The following is a 24,528-nucleotide window of genomic DNA, read 5'->3' as shown; positions in this document are numbered from 1 at the left end:
GCATAAACATCCTGGCACCGTTTAAAACAAATAAAGCATTCCTCAGCTCTGTTTTGTGTCAATCATACAACAGACGTTAGCTAAATTCAGTTTAAGACTTTATTGCTCCACAAATGCAATCTCAGGTTTGACAAAATCATGGGACATTAGAGCTTTTTTTTTATTATTGAGAATGAGAGAACAACCTTCAATTATAATCCCAGCTCAGTGTTTATCAGCATAAATAAATACAAGTAAAAAATAAATAGGCTATTAAATACAGTATAAAACAACAGGCAAAAAGGAAGGAGTTTGCTCTTCGATGAACTCTCAAAATGTTTGGAAAGGCAGCAAAAGTAGCTTGGAAAGTGATGAAAAATAATCAGTTTGGTATATGGTAAATAGTGAAATCATACAAAATGTACTAAAATGTAATTACAACCAGTAAACCAGAGTAATAAAAAAATCCCTTTTCCAAAGATGGATCTATAAGCTACAACAGAAGCATAGATACATTTGAAAATACAGTAAAAATTCAAGTAAAGGAAGGTGTACATCAGTAACACATTGATTTGCAGTCATCAATTAATTAAGAGCACTGGGGAAACTGTCCACTATACACTTCCCACTACACTGGAGAGCTGCTCCATTAAACCAGATAGAAGCAAACTCCCGCTAATGTTCCACAAACAGGCACTTTAAAATGTCTTTGAATGTCTGGAACGAGTCCAGCACTAAATTGTCAAAGCACGTTGTTTCATCCCATCAACATGTTACTCAAACCAACAGAAATATTAATATTTGTATAGCTTCTACAAAACTAAATGAGACATTGAAATTGCAAACCAAACTATTATTAAGTGTGAAATCATTTCAACCACAACAAGACTCATCATCATTAAATCTTTTTTTTCCTTTTTTTAGGGCATTTGCATTTTGGCAAACTTCACCCTCTCCCTCTTGCATGCTACAATTGAATTGCATTCTAATTTGAAAAATTATTTCATTCACACAATTTCTCACTTCGATACCATTTTATTTTTTGTGTAATAGCCCTTTTCTTGCAATTCAAAGAGAAACCAAGACAATAAGATTCTTGATCCAAGTGCTACATTATAAGTTTTAATCCCAATGTTTTTGGTAAATGCCAAAACACAAAGAAACAAAAAAGTTCTGTACACACAGAGTACCTCATATATATCCTCTCTTTTTTCATATAACATCACTTATATGATTATAGCTTAATTTCTGCACTGAGCCAGCAGAAGGCCAAAAACAACACCAAGTCCATCCGTGTTTACACACCTAACGCCATCTCTTTAACTTTGGGCCAGCTCAAACGCATTTCAGCCCTTTCGACACTCCGTCCTCATTGGTCTCACATGGACCAAAGTGACAATTAAAGGGAGACACCGTGACATCAGCACCACCACAACCTGAGCCGGGGCTGGACTCCAATGCTCCCATAAGATCACACTTACTGTGCTTCCCTTGTTTGTTTGATACTGGATGCAACAAGCTCAGGGGTGCAATTTTGTAAAGCAGAAGCCGTTCCCAGAACTGGCTTGATTGTTGATTTTTATGAAGCAGGAATGCGAAATGACAGAGAAAAAAAAATAAATGCATGAAGAGTGAATTGTATCTGTACAGAAGACATGGGTAATAAAAATAGATATCTAAATATACAGAGTCTACTTGATACATCTATTGTTGTATATTTGCTCAATTCCCGCGTGGATAAGATGAAGAAATCAAAAATGTACAGTAAGTCAGTCTGATTCAGTCGGCTCCAAAGGATGGCACAGTTTTCTTGGTCCTGCCGATCCAAAGCCGTCCCTGCAGTTTCGCTCCAGCTCAGCTTAGAGTTCAAAGGGCTGCCTGCTTCAGTGAATTTAATTCCCTTCGTAGTCACGATCACACTGCAAACACGCTCAGGGTGCTGGTCTGGTCCTTTAAACCCAAGATGCTGTAGGCAATTCTTTTCAAGTGGCCAGGAAGCCTCACCCCAATGTTCTTAATATCCCTGAAAAGAGAGAGACATGACAGAATATAAGCACATGGGTTTACACTTTGGCCTTGTTCCAGTACTATTCACGCACATACTTCCTGCTTCTCGAGCCTTCTAGTAATCACTCATCAAATGTGACAAAACCCCAGCTGACTCCATTCATGTCTGGTTTGATTGCTGAACGAGTACAACAAGGTGGGGTGTGTTCCAAATTCGGAATCTGCAGAGGTTTCAATTTATCTTCGACATTAAAGGAAAATACTGGGGGTTTCACTCTTCACAAGCACATGATGCAAACCTGCAAAAGCCCTGCAACACAGCAGTCTAAAGTCAAAGCCTTAATTACAGCCATAATTACTTAACGAGGATTCTCCCTGTTGACCATGAATCACTTGTCTGGCAAGCAGAGGGTGGGTTGTAAATAACTGCTGGTTTTCTAAGAGTGCTACCAGATGCCCCATGATGGAAACATGGGGCCATGAAATCACACCATTCTGTATGACAAATACTTCAAAGGGGTTTGTCGTCTGCTTTACAGTCTGCCCATCTTCCCAAATAACGAGACCAACTGAGATACGTATACCATGGCAGAGAATGGGGGGGGGGTGTTCCATTTGGCTGCTCATGCGGTTAGGAAAAGCTCTGGCCCTCGTTACTGCCCCAAAACAACCTTATATTACGTGCTTCACTAATCTTTTTTTCCCAAAAGGAGAGTCAATTTCATTATATTGCCCCCTTAGCGCTTCTACTCATCTGAGAAGATCCAATTGCCTTAAGCTACCCTGTGATAAGTTCAGGGGGTACATTCTGAGCACACCTCCTCAACCTTTCTAGAAGTACCAATGTGCCGACAATGGGGCTTCAAATCTCATCCATCTATTTCAGTTCCTTAATCTTCTCTAGTTGCTCCTGCTCCATAGACTATTCTCTCCTCCTTTAATGTTGAAGAAGCCACAAAAGGCCTTTGCCCTTAACAGGCAAAACTGGTGGTTTTTGGGGGCTCTAGCAAAAGTGCTGCCCAGGGTGTGTGGGTGAAGGGAGGGATGAGAAAAGGAATGGGGAGAGGAAAGAAGAATAAGGACTGCACTGACCACAAGCCACCACCACCAGCTTACCACAAATGAGCCCACTCCTTCTCCTTCCCCCCATTACTTTTTCCATCTCAAACATTTCTCGAGTTGTAACTGAGGTTGGAGATTATATTGTGCGCAAACTATTTTGCTGGCTGTTAAAAGTAACATTTTAGGAAAACAAATACATAAACTACTAGGGGGAAGTTCATAACAGACTTCATGTGGTACAATGTGTTGGTTTTAATTCATGGCATAATTTGACAACATAATGTTCCTCTTCTTTGCCAGAAACATACTTAACAAGTCAATAAAATCAATAGATCTGAACTTATTATGTGGTGTCACCAAATCTGAAATTATGTCCCACTTACTCGTTCTTCATCTGCAGGACCTGGTCCATAGTGACGACCCCAGCGCAGGTGAAGTTCTCACTGTACTGACTCATCTTAATGGACTCCAGCCACTCGGACACCGACCTGAAGGGGGATCCGTCCGAACCACTGGTGCTGGGCAGGCGGATGGATACGCTGCGAGCAAAGAAAATATCTAAATGATAACAATCAACAGGCTCTCCCACAACAAAGGTGGATGACTGAGGGCTTTAATTACTGTGCAGGAAACCAGATGGTGATAAAAACCAGTTGGAGCAGTTAGGGCGAGAGCCGATTAAGATATGAGCATGACAGTTTTTTTGGCTTTAATGCTCTCTCACAAAAGGGAAAATATGCATTCATGCACACAATCACATACAACAGAGCTTTAGTAATCCCCTGTACGCACGTTTCTTTCATTAGCCTGGAAGGCAAGGTGTCAGTATGTATCTTTAATGGTTTAAGTAGAACATCTTAAAGCCATTGCCCTTTCTTCCCCAAACTACCCGAATCACACAGCCCCTTTTCAACTAAAGGCAAAAAGGGGAGCTGGTGCCAGAGCTGTTTGTAAGTGTGTTGGAGCAGGTCCAGGTCAAGTCTGAAAAAAGTCGAAACAAATCCAAGTCAAGCCTCAAGTTAACCAGGACAAGTCCAAGCCAAGTTTCAAGTCAATCAAAAAACATCTAAGTGAAGTTAAAAGTCAAATGGGGTCTGAAAGAGACGATACCAGATTACAACAATGTCCCTGATTTTATTCCAGCCTGCATGTCATGCTCATTCCTCTGTCCCCTTGTTTATTGTCTCTATCTCTACTGTCAACTCTCTTAAAGGACCACTGTATAGGATTCAGTAAACTTGCTTCACCCTCCTGGTGATTATACACTAATGAAAACAAACTATGAAAATGATATTCCATTTCTGCCAGTAGATCCTTCACACTGGACCTTCAAGAAGGCGAAAAAACAAGTATGTCAAAGTAAGTTTAAAGGCAAACCTCAGTTTACTAAGGGTATGTCACAAATCTTCATAAATAAACAGGTCTGTGGATGCTGACCTTTAAAATGACATTTTGCTGTCAGAATTGTTAATAGTGTATTTACAAAGCCTAGACCAAGTCCCTTCAATGCACAGGCCTAATTAAATATTCAATATTGTGGTTAGACAAGGCCTTCTGACACTGTCTTATTAAGTTTTTATTGCTACAGGAATATTATTTTCCATTTCTGACAATAGATCCTCCTAAATGCTACACACAGGACCTTTAAGTCAGTCAGGTCTCACAGGCAGTCAAGTCTTAAGTCTTCATTTTTGTGACAGAATGTGTTCCCTACTGTTGTTTCTTTCTAGGCAAATTCTAAAATGAAGAAAAGTTCTGCTGAGACCATATGACTATGGTGCTGATTATTATCAGGGTTTTATGTAACAAAAGCAGATAGGGAACGTAAAAGGGAAACTGAAAGATTGCAAAATGACTTAGCAGAAATGAGATTAAATATGTAATTTGTAGTAGAAGTATCACAGATGTTTTGATTACAGCGTTGATTCCAAGAACTGGTTTCTGATAGTGGCAGCTACTGAAGGGTCAGCACTGGAAAAATATGCATTTCAAGCCCTTAGTCTGGTATGTAAATAAATCTTACCGTGGGTCAAAGTCTGCGATGGTCTTGAGGGAGTCCGGGCTCCGCAGCAGCTTGTCCAGCAGGTTTACGATGTCTCCAAAGCGTGGCCTCTTGGAACGATCCTGGAGCCAGCACTGCAGCATCAGCTGGTAAACAGCTGAGGGACAGTCCATCGGGGCTGGCAGCCTAAAAGCCTCGTTGATAGCCTTCATCACCTGCAAGATGAATTAGTCAGGTGACTAATTTTCTCTTACTGGCTCTAACAGCAAAACCTTAAAGAAAAGTACAATCTGTTGATTGAATGAATGAATGACTGACACTTACCTCATGATTACTCATGTCCCAGTAAGGCCTTTCACCAAAGGCCATGACCTCCCACATGACGATGCCAAAGCTCCACACATCGCTAGCTGAGGTGAACTTCCTGTATGCAATAGCCTCTGGAGCTGTCCAGCGAATGGGGATCTTACCTCCCTGTTTAGGAGAAAAAAAAGTTAGAGATAGAGGAACAAAAAAAGGACTCAATCATCTTAAAACCAACGTTGTGCCTCAAGCACACCCCTGCTACACTCACGCTTGTGGTGTAAGTCCCCTCAGGATCATCCTCCAGCACCCGGGACAGGCCGAAGTCTGACACTTTACACTCCAGGGTGTTGTTGACAAGGATGTTGCGGGCAGCCAGGTCACGGTGGACGTAGCTCATGTCAGAGAGGTACTTCATGCCTGCAGCGATGCCACGCAGCATGCCCACCAGCTGGAAGGAGGCAAACTCGCCATCGTGGTCCTGATGGGAGAATATGAGTGCAGATAAACTTTAGTGTTGTGACCAAAACAAACCACAGATATCCTGACCCAGAAATAGATATAGATATTAAAGTTAGACCAGTTTGCAAATAATGTGTATCGTCCCTGTGGCAACAGTTGTAGTAGAGACATTTACACCTGCAAAACGATATGTGTACAATATGTGGTAGCCTTACCCTGAGGTATCTGTCCAGTGCTCCATTCTCCATGTATTCAGTCACGATCATGGCATGTTTGACTGCACACACACAAAAAAGAACAAATCATTGCCGGAACTGGCCCAAAACATGCAAAACAATAGTGAGAAAAGTTTTTTAAAAAAAGAAACAAAACTCACAGAAGTCCTTACATTTGGTGACCACCCCCTCCAGGCGAATGATGTTCTGGTGGGAGAACTGGCCCATGATGGATGCCTCACTCAGAAAATCCTGCCTCTGTTTCTCTGAGTAGCCTGGCTTCAGCGTCTTGATAGCCACCGCCACCTCTTTCCTCCCTGGCACCTTCAGAATACCACGGTACACCTCACCAAACTCCCCTGCAAGAAAACAACATCAATAGGGGAAATTAATTTAGAAAAGGGATATCAGAAGTTTGATACATTTTCTGTTTTCTCAGGTTTCTAGCTGCAGGGGGTTTGCTGTGCTACAGAGTGAAAATAAGGAAGTCTCTGCGGCTGTTTTGCCTGAGGCTCTCTCACAGAGGTGTGTTCTGGCTGGGTGTTGAGAGAGAGCCGATGTTGTATAACTGGTGGATGGCCTGTGGTGTGGAAGCTTGGGAATCAGCTGTCACATGAGGAGAAATGGGGGGGGGGCACACAGTCGTGGGAACAGGGGATGGGGTGTATGTTGAAAAAAGGCTGTCGGTTCAGAGGGTAAAGGTGGTCGCACTTGAATAAACGTATCATGTATGAACGATCTGGGAAGGGCCCGGGAAGGTGCTCTGATATCCTTCCAAAATACTGTTCTGCAACACTTTCTTTGTGTAATTGTTCATGTCAACTGGAGCCAAAACACACAGATCCCACAGCCAAGAGTTGCCACACAACAAAGTGTCTCAACTTGTTGTATGAGAACTCAGCCAGATAGATGTTAATCTCGCTAAAGTAACCACTGTCAATCAGCCTGTTAAGCTGTGGAAAATGCACAATATAAACAGCGAATTTTGGGATTTAAAAATCTTTCAACATCTCAGAGTTAAGCCCCTCCGTAGATTGTCTCAGCAGGGCTGTCACTCACCAGCACCAATGACTTTCTGTTTGGTTATGTGACTGGGGTGGATTTCAGTGGCAAACTTCAGGACTGCCGTGTTGGGGTCCTCGTATGTATGCGGATCCACGTATGTCTTCAGAGGCTTCAATTGCTCTGTTAGAAAAAAAGGAAATTTTTGCATGTTAACAAATACATAAAATTTATTTAATAACATGAAATAAATTCAAAAAGAATTGAGAGAGATTTTTTTTGTATACCTGAGCTGGAGAAGTAGGTGTCCTCCGGTCCTTGCCTGGTGTGAGAGTTCCTTTTCCTGTATATAATGATAAAACCCGTCTGCAAATTAATATCCCACTTTCAAAGAACAAATGCAGTTTTGTCTTTATATCATTTCCCTGCTTTAATATCAAGAGCACATAGCAACCTTTGTAACCAATTTATGAGATGTTCTAAAGCTTTCAAAGGATACCGACACTAGTGCAATACGTCCATTCATACAGAAGCGGCCTTTTGATAAAGGCTAACGATAGACTGTGTTTGCCAAGCCGATTTAAAGACTGAAAGACAGACAAGCAGGCGGGAGGGAGGTGGACAGACGGGCTGCAGTCTGCTACAGTACAGCCCTAGGTCACCTTTACAAAGTGCCTGCGGTCTGGTAAAGAAAGAACTAAGCGCCTCTTATCACCAACAATGCACCACCCCGGACCAATTTCCTCTGAAAGGCCCCAACACTCACTAGAATATAACCATTGAGCAATGACAAGGCGCATTGAACGCAGATTCTTCCCTAGTGAGTGCTGGGACACAGATCCTGATAAAGAGAAAGAGAAAGTCGGCTAAAGTAAGAGAGAAAGAGAGGTGAGGAGAGAGTAAATGCAAAGGCCATTTGGAGGCCCTACAAAGGAAGGGTAGAAGAATGAGAGAGGAAGCCAGTGAAGGAGGGTGCATTCTGACTGATTAAAAGGACAGAAAGACAGGGAGAGCAGCAGAGTGGGGTCTGTTACTGACCGTCTGCGTAGGAACAGGACCATGACCACTATGAACAACATGGCTGCTCCTCCGACCGCTGCGCAGGAGATGACTGCTGTGTTGTTTTGAGTGAGGCGTTCTGGACAAGGCAAGTAAAGAAAACATGGACGCACATCAGAGAAATCCAATTCTTAAACAAAGCATGTGAAACTTTTTCCACGGTGGTCCTCCTCTGTACCTTCAAGCGAGGTCTCAAACTGTTCCTCCATGCTGGAGCCTCCAGGGGTGCCATCGCTGCTGAGGGCCTGCACCCTGAACAGGTAGGCTGTGCCAGGGGCCAGTTTGCTGATCTGTACGAAATTTTTCTCGAGTATGAGCACGATGTAGGTAGTCACATCAAGGTTATCATCCTGAGAGACGGAGAAATTCAGTAAGAAGAATCAGTGTTACTGTTGAAGGTGGAAGCCACAGATTCAATTCAGCATTTGTGTTAGTGGGATGAATTAAGGCATTTACTGGTGGCATGTGCTCTTTCCTGTAACATGGCCAGTACTGTGATGTCTGCCTCCTTGAGGTTTTTGTATGTTTAACTCATGATGATGGTCAAAGCAGGAGCTCTGAGCTTATTCAAATCTTCAACAATCATTTTAAAATAATAATAATAATAATAGAATAATACATAAATACGACGCACCTTCTTGCGGTAGGTGAGTTCATAGCGGATGGGCCGGGATTGGACCCGTGGTCGGGGGAATACATCCCAGGAAAGGGACAAGCTTGTAGAGGTCCTCTCAACCAGTCGCATTGAGGTAATCTTTGGGGGATCTGAGGACAGAGGGTAGAGAATATTACGAATCTTTGGGATGTGAAAATCTTAAAAAATATGAAAAATATGGCTGCACATTCTACTTATGATCTAAGAGTTCTTCTCACTCCTGCAGCACAATTCAACCTGCAGAGCTGTCACTGCCTCACAGATAGCATCTGTCATTACTGAAACACAGATGGCATCACTCCACCGCCTCATATCAGCAGCTCTCACCTGTGTAGAGTAGAGATGTAGTCAAAACGCTGGTGGATGGTGGTTTATTAGCCCGCGGTGTTGCCTGACTGGCAAACAGCGACACGCCGCTGTGTGCCTCCACAGTGAAGGTGTAGTTGAGGTGAGCGTCCAACTCACTCACTGAAACCTTGGTGTCTGTCAGGCCTGTGCTGGCCGGCTCATAGCGGATTTTCTCTCCGCAGGACTGACACACAACTCCCTCGCAGCGCTGGCATTCAATGCTGTAGGTGATGTCGCTCCGGCCTCCGGTGTCTTCAGGCGGTTGCCAGGAGAGGAGGAGTTTTCCTGTGGAGAGCTGGGTGGTGGTGGCCACGAGGTCTCGTGGAGCAGAGGGAAGGCCTGATGAACACAGATTGCGAAAGGATATGGGATGTTAGATAGAAACAGGGAAGAAGAAAACCACAGGAAATCAGTAACAATGGTGCTTTAAACAACACACTAATGCAGGAGTGCAACAAGAAAATAATATTGAATGTAAATGCCATTACTTGGTAGCTTACTGATAGCTATTATTTCCAAATTTCTGAATAGAGATCAAGGGGACTTGTTACCTGAGCAGGGTCCAGTGGGGGGGTCAGTAGGGGCACGGTAGAAGCCATCCATGCAGGGACAAACCAAAGCCCCAGAGTTCAGCTTCTGGGTGTTGGCAGGACACGGCTCACACTTGTCACCAGATGCGGCTGCCTTGAAGAAGCCAGCCTGACATTCTGCAAAGACAAAAAAAATTGCATGAGCAGGTGAACAAAGACAACAATGACTTCAGGCAGCATCCCATATGACACGTGCACAGCCAGTTCCTCCAGATCATTCAAGCCACTTTGAAAGATCAGTAATGATGTGAACTTTTCCCAGTGCGTGCATCACAGAAATGTTGAGAGGTCACTTTATTATGCCAAGGCTAAAGGTCAGATTTGAACAAGAGATATGGAAGGGGAAACAGAGGCAAAGCTCTGTATAGTGTGGACTCTTCTCATTAAAACACTGTCCATTTCAACTAAGACACTGCTCACATGAGCCCAACCCTGAAACAAAAACGCAGACTTCCAACCTAGCAGGCACTCCTACTCATTACTGTTTCAACCACCAACCCCCCTCTGATGCCGCTCTCCTTACCGTCTCTCTCTCAACAAACACAACCAGTCATCCCACATTCCACGACAGTAAGTCAGTCAGAAATAAAGGCAACAAAAATCAGGAAAGCACAAAGAAAAAGAAGTGAAGCAGCCCAACGCAGAGCAACCGTTTGCACTCAATAGTCTATTATATTATTTCTGGGCACCCACATGTAGACTTGTGAAACTGTATCGCCTAGATAAGATGACACCTAATTTCACACATCCAACTCGAAATAAAGAAATACAGGTAGAGGATCCAGCTGTGCGTAGCAGTGGTGAAATATGAACTTAATATGGTGTGAAATTTTGGAGAGAGCGCGCCATAAAGGAGAGTGAAAAAGAGACGTCCCCCCCCCCCACCTTTAACTCTGCAAGAGCATTCCAACGGCTGCTGCTCATGTCCTCACACAATCACACATTCATCCACACACACACACACACACACACACACACACACACACACACACACACGTTCATGTATGCACTGCACACATGCACCCACACCCATATGTATGCACAAAATACACGTACATGTATGCAAAGCACACCAGTGGACACATGGGTAAATCTGACATAAGAAAAGGGATTTATGTTCGCTGCCTGTCACCTGTTCATGTCCTTCTGCCAAGTCAATTCAGCAACACACACACACTTATATGTTAGTACATCACACATATATATGCACACATATGGATACACACACGTTTCCTTCCTTCTTTCCAAGCTGTCTGCCTGGAGCGTTTAAATAGCTCATGTCAGATGCCATAAGATGTCGACAATGCAAATGAGAGTCAACATGTAGGCCAAAGGACAACAGAAGAGACAGGCGCAAGGGAGAACAGAAAAAAAGAATGGAAATGAGGACAAGTATGGCAAGAGAGAGATCAGACAATGTAGAAAGAAGAGATGATAGCCAATTGAAATGAAGCATGTGCGAGAGATTGAAGTTCATGCCAGGGACCGTAGCAAAGCAATGAAAAATCTATGGCGAACACACAGTTTCAATGTCAGAATCTGACAGAAAAGCAGAGCCAAGGACAAAGACAATATCAGATTCACTCAGAGATACTGTCTCGGTCTATGGCTGCCTTTCACTGTGGTTCACTTGAATGAAGTTCATTTGGAAGCCACAAGTGACCACACACAAGACGGAAAGCACACGGCTCCCACTCCACTTAAGTTATATCAAGGGGATTTACTCGATTGACCATGAGTTTCTCTTCGACTGCATTCAGCTTTTTCTATCGTGGTTCACCAAGTTGCGGCAGAGCTGCTGTGAAGAGGTGTGTATTATCTGACAACAATTGTGGAAATAAACATACTCAGCATGGGAAGAATGTGTAAGTTTGTCCAATAGGCTTACATGTTACTCAACCTTCCCCTCAAGACAGCATCTCCTCTCTGTCTTGGCCAGCTGTTTCACTAACAGCCACCGCTACTCATTAACACGAGCAAGGCAGAGATTGGGCGAGGCAGACGAGTGCTACGAAGGAACAGAAGGTTCAAGAAAGAAAGAGGGGAATACTGTATCCTGCTGAGGACTGAAGAAAAGAGGGGAGAAAGAAAAGAGACAGGCCTGGGCGAACTCTTCCATTGAGAAGGGGGAACAGCTGCTGCCTCAAACCCCAATTCATACCCCTACCTCTCCTCCTCGTAATCCCCAAATTCCTTCCTTTCCTCCTTTCTCTCCTCCCAGTCCTCACTAAAGGCTCCCAGCTAACCCATTAACATTGCTATTCACCACTGACCAGCAGGCAAGGAGAATGCCATGCCATTCAAGTGCTGAAAGAAAAAACATACACACACAAGCACTGCAGATGGGAATAGCCGAAATGCCACATGGCAACTGAATAGAGGAGGACTAGCCTCTTTTTGGCGAAACAGTGCAGGGCTGCAATGCATCGTGGTCAGGTCTGTGGGGATGATGGCCTTACACTGTGAGCCGCCTCTATAATCAAGATGCATTCCAGTGCACACCACCCAACAGGAGGCCTGTAGCAGAGTGCCTTCACTGCAGCTTCAGTTTCAGCATCAGTTCTCCAATACAAAGGTGAAGGAGTTTGTGTATCTTGAACATATGAGTCACAGTGACAGTAAATTAAACTAGATGACTTTCTGCTGAGGTATTTACAAGAGGATTCCTCGACAAAAGAACAAAGTCCGGTGAAAGGAAACCTCTTGGTTCCATGAAGAAGGTGGAGGGGGGGGCTTCGGATTGTTGCTGGACACAACAGGAAGCAGGAAGTGTGAGGCTGATGCAGTCTTCCTTCCTAAAGCAGCCAATCAAAGCATGGAAACACAGGGGAGCGTGACCAAATGGAGAACCAGCACTGAGACTACCAGAGTCCAGAGACAGAATAATAACTGTAAAGGAAGCCAAAATGTGTTGACCCAACATGAACATGGGCACTGATCCGAAGCGGGTTGGGCACCCTGGTAGCTCACCAGGTAGTGCGAAGTCCTTAGCACAGTCCGGCCCAAGACTCCCTGCTGCATGTCATCCCCTCTCTCTCCCTGCCTTTCCTGTCTCTCTATATGTGTCTTGTCAAGCAAAATGACCAAAAAAAAGATAGCTACTCAAGTTGGGGGGCTCCTGAGATGAATGCTTTCGCTCTCATAAACAAAAGTCTCTCAGCCTCATCTGAGTTGAAACATCTGACAAACTTAGACTGGCCCTTTTCCCCTCCCTATTGCTACAGAGCAAGGAACTGTTTGTCATTTGAGAGGCCCCGTGTGCACTGAGTGGCTCTGTGTTTGTTTATTGAGAGTGAGTGCAAGGGCCTGTTACATTCTGGGAGCCCGAGTGGCTCTGGAGTGGGAGCCCCAAAGGGCCCCCCGGGGTTTGTCGGCAGAAGTTAAGATGGATGAGATGGCGACAGTGATGAATGCATGGTCGGATAGATGGTTGAATGGGGTAACATGGTGGCTTGACAACAGAAATCGCCCTCTGGACTGGAGGAGTAAGTGGCAGGGCCCCCCCGAAACCCCCCACCCCCCACAATCGAGTCCGGCGCTGGGCTTTTAAAAGGAAGAAGGGTCATGTCTGCTTCAGGGTAGTTGTGAGTTAAACTGTGTATGGCTTACAGGGAGTCAGTGGCCAAGTAAAACAAACACATGCTCACAGCGGAGGAGGAGGAGGAGGAGGGGGAGGAGGAGGAGGAGGGCAAAAGAGCTGCAGCAGAAGACAGTGGCTTGTCTTATGAGGAGGGAGGTTAAATTCAGAAGTATGGCCAGTGAACAAAAAACATCTTGGAAAAATAAATCCATAACAAAATAAATATAATGTCAGATCTTTATCAGGGCAGCTCCCCAAATACATCTGGAGGCGAGTCAGTCCCCGCTTTGTCTGTACTCTCATCTACTCCCCCCCCCTTATTTTCATTCCTGAGTTGGTCAGACCCTTAATTGCAATATGTCATGTCATTTTGTTTGCATGCAGAGTGACAACGTGTCATTAGCATTTTGGGGGAGTCGGTGGTTGGAACAATGAGGGTCTATGATGGGGGAGGTGAGCCGGTAACATGAGCCAGGGGTCACTGAGGTAGAGGAGGGGAGGGGGGAGCAGGGGGCGGTAAAGGTGTAGGGGCTGATGGAAGTGTGTGCGTGTGGGAGGGGGTAGGCCATTAGTCAAAAGGATTAGCTGACCAATGGAGCAGCTGTAAGGGCATTACATCTGTTTTACAATTGCTCTCAGGCTTTCATCTGAGGTTGTTAACAAACACAATAAATTCCCTGAGCCCCTTTCTCCTCTCGCTCCCTCTGTCTACTCAAGCGCACCGACAGGAGGAGGGATACAGGGAGTGAAAAGTGGAGTCAAGAAGGCACCAAACATACTCAAAATGCTCTATAGTAAAGCACATACTTTGAGGAAACCAATCCTCATCTACATGAAAGTCGCAGCTTTCAGAGGCCTCAGTTGGACTGCAGTCATAGTCATTTGGCTACATTTCTCCATGTTGCTGGTCAAATCCAGACAGCCAGGTGGCAAACACAACACCACTTTACTACACTACACTGGGCCAACATGTCACACGCTGGATGCCGACAACCGTCTGCTTCCTGGTTAGGGGAAGGGGCCAAAATGGGACCAAATGCACCAATAAACAAAATGACTTATCAGGCAGGACAACAAAATGGAAAGTGGCTGAGCGAGGGCGCTCGACAATGGAAAGCCCTGAGCCAACGGGTCGGGGAGTCACCGAGGGATTAGGTGACCTCCGGTTTCCGCTGCGGACTCGTCCTGTTAGCGGCGAAGTGTGGGTGGGTGGTGTGTTGTGCTGTGCTGGGGGGAATGACTGACTGACATGGGGGAAGGAAAGTGCTGACCTCACACACCAGCAGTACAATACAATGTGCTTCACATTGCTCTGGACTCTCCCAACACAACACAACACACATACACACACACACACACACACACACACACACACACACAGCTTTCGGGCTCAGGAATGTCACCAAGAGGAAATATGTCCCAACTTCCCCACCACGACCAAAACACACACTGAACAGCCAAGAACTGCTGAGGCTCAGTTATTTGAATAATGGCATTTAGAAACTAAATTTAAAAAAAAACAACTAAATAGTCAAAACTATTAAAGCTGCATTAACTGATATTTTTTATATTACAATAGATCATATGACTATGTGTAATGTGAAAGGTGTCTCTTGCAGAGATGAATCCACAAGAAATGTGCAACATCCATTCAGCTTAAAGGAACTTTCTTGCCTCTTTTCACTCGTTTTCTGGTACGCAAACTCCAGCTAGCTGAACAAACCAGGATTTTTTTGTGTGGAGGCTAACCCAGGGCTGAGAGAGTAAATATTGGATTTTTGTTCATCAGGTGACCAGAAACAAAACTCAAAATTAATACATATACTGCTTTGTATGTCTGCAGGATGGTAAATCAGCTAAATTTAGCTGTGTTGTCAAGAAGCCAAAAACAGATTACGAAATAAATGTATTAATGCAGCTTTAAAATAACTTTGTGCTAAGACTGAATATGAGATTTGTGGTTGCACTGTAAATGAAAATTATTTTCGGTGCATAGTGGGTTCAAAAGTAACTATAATTTCTGATATAATGGTAGATACCAAGTGTCTTCAATGCATTCTGACACCTCCGAGGCTCAACCATCACACTGATCACACTTTTTAAACCACAACAGTACGATTTGCTCTAATCCACATTAAAGAGTAATAGGGGCCAATAGATCTCCTCTTTGCTACATTTTCCTGTCATCTTGTTCACAGTAATTGCCACTGTTATATTCTCTCCAAACGTGGCCTAACAAGACGGTGCATGACACCACTTGAAAGTGCCTTCAGAGTCCCCCCATTATCTAACCAACTCCCTAAAGTTCAGCCCGCTAGGCAGACGCTACCTTGGCACGAGATCTGAGGAATCTTCACATTCAAAGTAATCACGGTGGCTTTCGAGAGCCGAAGAGGAAAAAAGAGGTTATATCCAGACTGTGCATCTAAATGAGCAGTGCTGTCCGATAACTCTGCAACTTGCAACTTTTTTTTATTTCTGTGACGGGCTACAGGGATCAAGAGGCAAGGATATTCGGTAGAGCAGAAAATTTCAATTTGGGGATTATCCTGCAGGATTGAGATGATTTCATTATGTGAAATCCGCTGTAAGCCAACTAAATCAAAACCCTGAGATCCTGAGGTGTGGTGGTGTGTTCGTGTCTCATTGTATACTCCCCATCAGATAAGCTGAAATTGCACAAGACTTTGGTCTTAAAAGGTCTGGGATGATTATGGTGAACCAGTTGGCTCCAGGTACGAGCGGATTTAAAGACTACTGACCATGAAACACTTGATCTCTAGCTTTCTGTAGGATGTATTTCCAAGTGAACAATCAGCATTCCAAATCCTAACTTCCATCATAAAGTTCACAGACAAAAACAAGAAACTTACAGCTGACATTTACACTTCACCTCCACTAAATGTTTAGGCCTCAACCACTATGTGAACACGGCCATTTGTTTGTCTGTACTAAAAACTTTCTTGATTGGCAGCATTGTTCAATTGAGCCTCTATTTATCTTTACGATGTTCGTGGACAAATGTATTTACCGGTGAGAAAGGGGAGAACTGTACACAGTCTAAATAGCCCCATCAGGGCCGTGTGAAACGGGATGTTTAAACTCTATTGGTGTCATATTCATGACCTGCCCACCAGCCAAAAAAAACAGTCGCTCTGTGATTTCATGGACAACAAGAACACAACACATGAAGAAAAGACTGACTATTTGTCAGTTTGTTTTACTTGGGACAGCTTGTGCAACAGTGTACGCCTCTTGAATAAACTTTATTTAAAACTGTAAAATGGGGATTTATATGTTAAGATAAGAAACTATCAAATAAATCCAAGACAAGAAGCGGAAAATTAATTCTAAAATAGAAAGACTCTTCAGGGACAGGCAGGATGTGGGGAGAGAGGTAGAAGAAGGCAAAAGAGAGACTGCACAAAGGGAAAAAAAAGCATGCAGAACCAGTAGTTACTTCATTTAAAAAGCACAAACACACCCAAGTCAATTACTACCCATACAAATCACTCACCACAGTGCACAGTCACACAACTGCAACTTAGTCACCAACTGTTTGTTACGTCAGCTGGGGATGAGTTTGGAGACACGGACAGAAAGGGAAGGAGGGGGGAGAGAGAAAATGGTTTACTGGAACCTCTTTGGCGAGAGGAATAATAACTTTACTGGAACTCAGTGGACAGTTGTTCCACCAAGATGCCATTTTTCACCAAGACACCCAAACTGCCCTCAGCAGTCCAAATATTCCACATTGTGTCTCCCTTTTTAAATGTGGGATTAAGCCTTATTTGTAGAGGCTTTAGAGCGGCTCATGAGGTGTGGACCTGGACGGTTAAACACAATCCCGAGGACCAGCCAGGGCAGCCCGTGGGCCTTTGTGGGGTGACACACGGTATGCTGCTCTATTGTGCCAGGGAGGATTATGGGTAAGGAAGGGCGTGATAGTGAACGAAGGAAAACTCTGTCAGTGTCAACAGTGAGTCACAAGTGGAAACCCACAGAGCTGCTGTCGATTTAAAAGCCGACCACTTAATTGCAAAAAAGTTAAGATTTGTTTCCAGAATTTAAAAATAAGAATGTTTATTTTCTCACTAAGTAGAGTGAAAGCACGGCATCCTGATCTGAAGCAGGTGCCACACACACACACACACACACACACAAACAATGTTTTTTATTATTGTTATTTACTAAATATATATTTTTATTAACACATTTAATTTGTGTCTCATCAAGTACTGTTCTTAAATATAGTTTTGAGGTACTTTTTTATTCTGCTTTGTGCTCCTACTGTTTTACATTTTAGTAAATATTGTATTAGTTAATACTTATATTCTGGATTTTTTCATACAAAATACATTTATGAACATGATGCATTGGTATAAATTAAATTATCAGTATATAAAATAATCAACCAGCTAAATTAATGCTGGTTAGAGATTTTAATACTCCTTTTACCAGAGAAAGATTTTTATTACTGTTGCATTTTATTTTAATTAAAAGAATTATTACAATACAGTTGTATTAATGTATAAGCTGGTTAAGCAGTAATAGACGGTAGGGGGGAATAGACAGCAAAAGGAGTATAAAAAACACATTAAGGCCTTCATCAGTCATGTGAGGATTGTGGTAATATACATAAATCCTGAGAGCAACTTTCACTGCGCTAACACTATTTCCAGAGTATTTTATAATTGACGCTCATGTATTTTGAGAGCCAAAATGATTCTTTTTTATAGTACTCTGCAATGCTTTCATAAAAAACAAAAGCCCGTTTTGTGCCTCACTACCGCTGACTTATATGATTTATAGCCAGTTAATAAAAGCTTTTACATTTGCTGCTCTAAACACTGTGGTAGGCTTCTGCGCCACAGGAAGTGATGTGTTTTATCTTTAGAGTTTGTTTGTCCGAAAGACGGACTCTGTAGTTAACATGACCGATGGCGGCCACCAAGAGAAGAGCGCCACACACCACCTACAGAAACCTCAGCAGAGAGTTGAGATCCTAGAAACACAGTTTGACGGACGAGTGATCTCGAAGCCAAAAAACACCACAGCGGTAAACGCTGATGAGGAGATGGAGACGAGAACCAGATAAAGTCACAGATTTGGACTTTAACAGGTCCCGCAGGGCCAAGGAGTCATAAAACTGAGTGAACACTCACTGAACATGGAAACTTTCAACCTAAGTAAGAAAAAACACCACAATCGAACTTTTGTGGTTTTTCCTTGAACAGCATGGAGTACAGGAAAGAAGTGGGGAGGAAGATTAACTGTGTGTCTGTATGAGATTCCACTTAAAGCCCTTTTGAACCATTCATCTTGGCCCCACACTGCAACCATGTGATTCATTTCCACCTTCATCTACAACTGCCCTCATGTGTCTTCCAGCCTCTCATTTACTTCATCCCGGTGGCTTTTTGGGATTTTTCTTTGTTTGGTCATTTTTATGTGAGGGCTTGACCCGGAGCTGCTCTTCCCACACCCCCTTGGGAATTCCACAGGTCTGGAGTAATGTTGGGAGGCTCCTCCTCGGCAAACTGATCAGGAATGTACCAACCAAGAGGGAAGAGGAGGTGGAGGTGGGCTCCTCCGGCCTTGCTGGGGAAACACAGCACTTCATTGTTCGCCTACCTTTACATTCCATTCCTCACCTCTCTCTGTTTTAAAATCACACCCCTCCACTAAACACAACCTCTCCATCGCTTTTGTATGACTTTTCTTTCATTCCTTCCTGCCTCTCCCCCTCCACCTCCTCCCTAATCATCTTACCTGGCACTTTCCCGCAGCTAAAAATGATGTACTGACAGAAAACTTCATCGCTTTTATCGCTCTGTTGCCAATGGGAGGGGAACTAAGTGGGAAAGCGAATCTATTATAGGCAGACTACATGTGGATTTACAACTGCAGTCCAAAGTGTGTGTTCCACAGTGTGATTAAAGATATTCATACCTGCGTGCATGTGTGTGCGTGTGTACAAACAAGAATTCCAGAAAAAGCAGAGGAGGAGGCGGAGGAGGAGGACTACTTGGGGTGGATGGGAGTCTTTAGGTGTTCTGTCATGGAACAGATCTCAACAGGCCCTTGCATGCCAGCTTGTGTTGTATATTCACATACACTGCTGAAGACACACAATACACCCCAAAGCTGAGGCTCAGTGAGTTCATGAAAACAGAGGGGGAAGAGGGAAAGATGGATGCGGAGACAGACAGGGGAACATGTCGACATGCCTGCTCACAAGAGGAGGGCCTCTGTTTTCTGTGATGCTTGAAATGAACAAAGTCAGTGAGGCTCAGAAACTTCCTCCTGCCACCCCCCTTCCCCACACAAGCCTTGAAGATGCTAATCCATCACAGTACAGTAGCCCCCCTGGCTTCTTTGATCACTTTCAGTCACTCTGACAGCCCTTCCCACAACAATAAAAGCCGTCTCTGCAGGACTTAAAACACAACTACATAACTACAAAGTCAAAGGACTGAGTTATGGTTGGACAACGTAGCACACCCATATCAAGATAAGAGAACAGATGATAATGAGAAAGTAGGAAATCACCTGATGCAACAGGCTGTAAACTATGAGAAGTCTTGCGAAAGGTGAAGGGTTTAAGCATGACTTCAACATTCATTAAACAACTTTTTAAATGTATGGTTTTCAAAGTCATTCATGACTCTGCGACCAAAATAAAACACTCTAAAGAAGATTTATGTACAGCATTGTGTCCTAAAAAAATAAAAATATAAAAAAAAATAAAGAGTAACTAATGGTAAATTGTTACTTCAGGCTTCAGAACCTATAGGTGCAAACTCAATGTAAGCTCTTAGCACCTTTAGACTGAAATGTTTCTCACTGCCCAACTTGAGCCTTGATGACATAAGGTGTGTATCACTTTAGAGCACAAGGAAATAAGCGAGGCCTGTACAAACATTTACTCAAAACTGTGCATCTTAGAATCTTATCTGAAACTCAAAGACACATTTCCTAATTTTATAGGTATCGGTTCAAGGTCAGGGATGATGCTGGGACATGTACAAGAAGGCCTGAGCATTCCTTCCATTGCAGAGGAGCCATGTTAGCCAAGGGGAGAATTCCGCTGAACAATGATAATAACACCTATGATGAATATATGCGCTCTCTCATATCTCATAACAACCTATGGCAATTCAAATAAAGTAAATGGTGAGTCATGCCAAATGGTCACTTTAAAAACACACTCTCATGGGAACTGCGTCCTAAGTTTACACCCAGACAGGTCGAAGTGCCTCAAGGCAGAAAGACCTTTAGAAATGCCAAAGATTCTGGAGCACACCCTTACCTTGACACGCGTCTTTTACTTCTTCATAGCCTGATTTGCACTGGCACTGTCCAACTGGAACCACCCACTCCCCATCCACAGTGCAGTAGATGCGAGGCAACTCCTCACTGATGGCGTTATCCATGCACACCCCACTGACCTCCCTCAGTGCCTGGTTCTCACCTCCGGCCACAGTCTCAGGGAACGAGGCCAGGCTCTTCACTGTGGCTGGGCAAGTTTTGTAGTAGACCCTGGCAGAGAGTAGAGCGACGCAGGCTCCGATGTCTTGAAAAGCCAAGTAGAAGCCTTTTCGAGACAGATTCTCCACTACTCGTGTCTCAGTGTTGATGTGCAGTTCATTTTTGCTGGTGATCTCGTCAGGCGCTATGGTGGCCACTTTCTTAAACTGGCCCTTGCGGAAGGTAGTGCCCACATCTGCATCCGACTCAGATGTGAAGAGGTTGAAGGTTTCCTTGCAGGTCACCGAGGAGTCACCAAAAGAGTTGCAGTCACGTACGATAAACTGAAGTTCAACAAAAACCCGGGAGGCCGCTGGACGCCGCTGGATGAAGGTGGTGCGCAGCCAGTTGTCCTGCTCACGTTCCCCTACATTGCAGACGGAGTAGGTATAGAACTGAGAGCCGTTCAGAGTCCTCTGGACGACCTCCCACTGAAACAAAATCACAAAATCAACAAGGTTAGAGGTACAAACACTAGGGGAGCCCTTAAACATACTTGGCTGGACCAAGTCTATAAAGGAGGCAAAAATAAAAGGGCACCATAACACTTCACATGAGGTTCAACCATTGTAATCTGAACCTTGAAACAAAAACAGTCTGGGAACCCATGGTACTACACATAGCTAATTACTCCGCCGGAATATTTTAACTATCCTTCACAGCAATAACACATTTCTGCAACATGGAAGGTTCCACTTTATGAGCCTTTACAGCATAAGAATACAGCAAACCTCAAGGACTTTATGTGAGAAAGCATTTCTGACATTGCAAAGATACCAAATTATTTCCAACTCAGTCTTTCACATACCCTTGCTACTGATGGCATCTTCCCCAAATAGCGATGCTACTCGCATACTAAATGCTGCCACAAATATGTTTGAAAAAAATTGAGAGCATGTTTTAACATAACCGTGGCTCTGGAGGAACAATTTGCCCCCACGGGTGTAGAACCTGTGGTTTTCGCTCTCTGCAGTAGCCACTGCTATTAATTAAAGGAATGTGCTTTGTTGGCTGAGTGTGTGGCTCTGCGTATAAACTTGATGTACAAAAGGAGAACCGACACATCTATTAAACAGCTGGTGAACATTTTATAAGGGGCCTTTAAAACTTAAAATAATAATTATCATAAATGATGGTAGTTACATGAGAAAGTGTGCACAATAAAAAATGCTTCCAACAAACCTAAAACAAATATATAAAACACCTGAAGCTTATTAGTGCAAAAAGTGAAACTAAAGTGAAACCTCTCTTAGGAGAAGTTGGGTGAGCCACTGTGAACAGCACGCCTGTACATGCCTTTAAGCCATCAGCACATGAAATGAGGCTATTTACAGTGAATTTGCATGAGCCTGACTGGTCAATTACTTTGAAACCGCATATGGAAGAAGACACACATGACTCCTCTATACAGGCAAAGAGACAACCACAGCATTTGGGTGTAATAATGTGGCTATTCTCTAGAGACATCTCTAAATGTAGACATTTTGGTTGAAGGAAAAGGTAGTTCTGACTGATTGGCCCCATCTAAACCCCCTCCCCCTCTAAAAAGAGGTACCACATGCTGCAAACTTTAAAAGTTAATTGCTCTCTAACATACAATTCAAGAGCTGAAGCCTTGAAACCGCAAGAGGCCACAAGTATTCCCAGTTCAGAGCTAGCAGCTATTCTGTCTGCCTAAGATTTGGTGTAGCCCAGACATGCTCTGCAGGCACCTCCTGATAGGATCCTACAACTCCCTCTCATATCCATACTCAAGCAACCATTAGGCTCTAACTGCCTGATTTTATAGAAACCTGACATGTATATACACCAAGTCCACTTAACAGTTAACCACCAAAGTCAAATGGTCAAATATTTCTACACTGGAGGCTCTCAGTTCAGCCGGGCCCTTCCTGTACATTTTCTACATGCAGATCTATCCTAAGGCAAATTCCAAGTGGGAACGTGGGAGCTGGAGGAGACGTTGCAGTGATACTCACCCCGGGCTTGTCTCCCTGATCTAATGGCCATGTCAACCAACCCATTTCACCTCCTGTTGCCCTCATATCCAAAAGCACCTCTGTGGAGACATGAGAACACCGTCAGAACATGAGGATAAAACTTTTAACTCATCAGAAAAGACTCATTTTGACTATAAATTGATGAATATCATCCGACTTCTGTTTCCTAAAAAACATTTTAAAATGACAGTAATTATACATTTTCGGCATAATAACCCCAAAGAAGATTCATGTAGAATCTAATTTAACATAACCAACACCCTCTTTATTTTAAAAAGGTTGTTCAAAACTCTGGCTGTAGAAGTCTTATGAGTTAGTTTTATTGGTCACTTTGAATTACTGAATGTCATAAAATATAAACACTGTAAACCCACAAAGGGGGGAAATAATACATACAGAAAAAAAAGAATGCAACATTTTCAGGTCCCCAAAAAGGAATGAACACAGCAATGTTTCAAACATAGTGGAGAAATCCGCAAACATATGCCTATAAAGCCATAAGATAAGTAACCTGTGCCCACAAGATAAGTAACTTGTGCGCACAAGATAAAAAATAATTATTTTTGGGGACTTTAGGGGCTCCGTAGAAAGGCATTGCTCTGACAGATTCACCTGCTGGTGTTGGAAAAGTTTAGAGCAGCGCACATGCAGGCTACACTCTCAGCTCAACTGCTCATTAGTTATTAAATGTACAACTTCAACTCCAAGGAAACATTTTTATACAATTAATGCGTTTTCATAAAATACGATTTAAAACTGTCACTGAGATTAGTAAAGTGTGTTTCCTGGGTTTAAAGTTTCTTAAAGGAAGTTCCCCGCATGGCACGCGTGCTTTACTCCAATAACCTAACAGATTTTAAGGTAATCAACTTTTGGGAGATTATTTATTTATTTAAAAAAAAAACACTTACCTTCTTTAGTCTGTAATGTAATTAATATACCATTAATGAGTACATATGAAAATAATAAAGGTCTGACTCCAGCAAAGAAATCCATTTGGCAAACTTTTCCTTCCTCTCTCTGACTCTCGCTCCTGGGCTTGGCTGGGACTCTGCTCTGAGAGGTGAGCGCTACTCTCTGCAGCTCATTCACAAACGGGCCAGCCCGTCACAGACTCCGCCTGCTGGAATGTGTGTGTGTGTGTGTGTGTGTGTGTGTGTGTGTGTGTGTGTGTGTGTGTGTGTGTGTGTGCGTGCGTGCGTGCGTGTGTGAGGGGTGTGTTTTCAGGGTCGGGGGTGGAGGGGGGATGGTTGCTCATGAGAAACTTCTGCAACTTTCAGGGACAGTCGGAAGATTGGCAATTTGGCACACATTGAGTCCCGGGTACAGCCTGATCCATGTTAATTGTGTAATTCTTTTCTAGAAACCATAGCAACCGTATCCGTGTATAATATTATTCAATACCGAACTATACAAACTGGGACAAAGTAGAACAACTGCAGGATCAAGATAATCAGAATCACTTTATTGGCCGGGTATGTGCACACATACTATTAAGACAGTATTGTTAATTATTAACATTTAAATCATCAGCTAGATGCAGTGATCATTGTTTCTGAGGATTTTCTTTTCATTTTAAATTCCTCTCACATAGCTATGTGGGTGAAGCATAAAAAGCAGTGGTCTGTAAAATACTCAGATATTTTACTCTAGTAAAAGAAACAATGCAGTGAAAAAATACTGGGGCAAGTCCTGAATTTAAAATCTTACTTAAGTCGACTAAAAGTAGTACTG

General features: G+C 43.4%; 1 protein-coding gene across 2 annotated transcripts; it reads right to left on the bottom strand.

Moving 5' to 3' along the window:
* Positions 1-85: 85 nt before the first annotated feature.
* On the bottom strand, positions 86-23,874 carry epha2b (eph receptor A2 b). 2 transcript variants are annotated; one of them, XM_051424958.1, is made up of 17 exons: positions 23,706-23,874; positions 22,774-22,853; positions 20,577-21,225; positions 9,646-9,801; positions 9,074-9,433; positions 8,726-8,856; positions 8,270-8,441; positions 8,071-8,170; positions 7,320-7,375; positions 7,090-7,215; positions 6,192-6,389; positions 6,031-6,092; positions 5,625-5,834; positions 5,375-5,524; positions 5,072-5,265; positions 3,432-3,587; positions 86-2,002 (listed from the first exon to the last, which is right to left on the bottom strand). In XM_051424958.1, the coding sequence occupies exons 1-17, from the start codon at positions 23,788-23,790 to the stop codon at positions 1,894-1,896; spliced, it is 2,994 nt and encodes a 997-aa protein (XP_051280918.1). In that variant the 5' UTR covers positions 23,791-23,874; the 3' UTR covers positions 86-1,893. The 2 variants fall into 2 exon arrangements, with proteins under 2 accessions (XP_051280918.1, XP_051280920.1); XM_051424960.1 differs by having other exon boundaries at positions 6,204-6,389.
* Between the last annotated feature and the right edge of the window lie 654 nt (positions 23,875-24,528).

This window comes from Dicentrarchus labrax, unplaced genomic scaffold (genome assembly GCF_905237075.1).
Source record: "Dicentrarchus labrax unplaced genomic scaffold, dlabrax2021, whole genome shotgun sequence".
NCBI classification, from domain to species: domain Eukaryota; kingdom Metazoa; phylum Chordata; class Actinopteri; family Moronidae; genus Dicentrarchus; species Dicentrarchus labrax.
The sequence above is the reverse complement of the archived record's forward strand: the minus strand, read 5'-3'. Positions and strand labels throughout refer to the sequence as shown.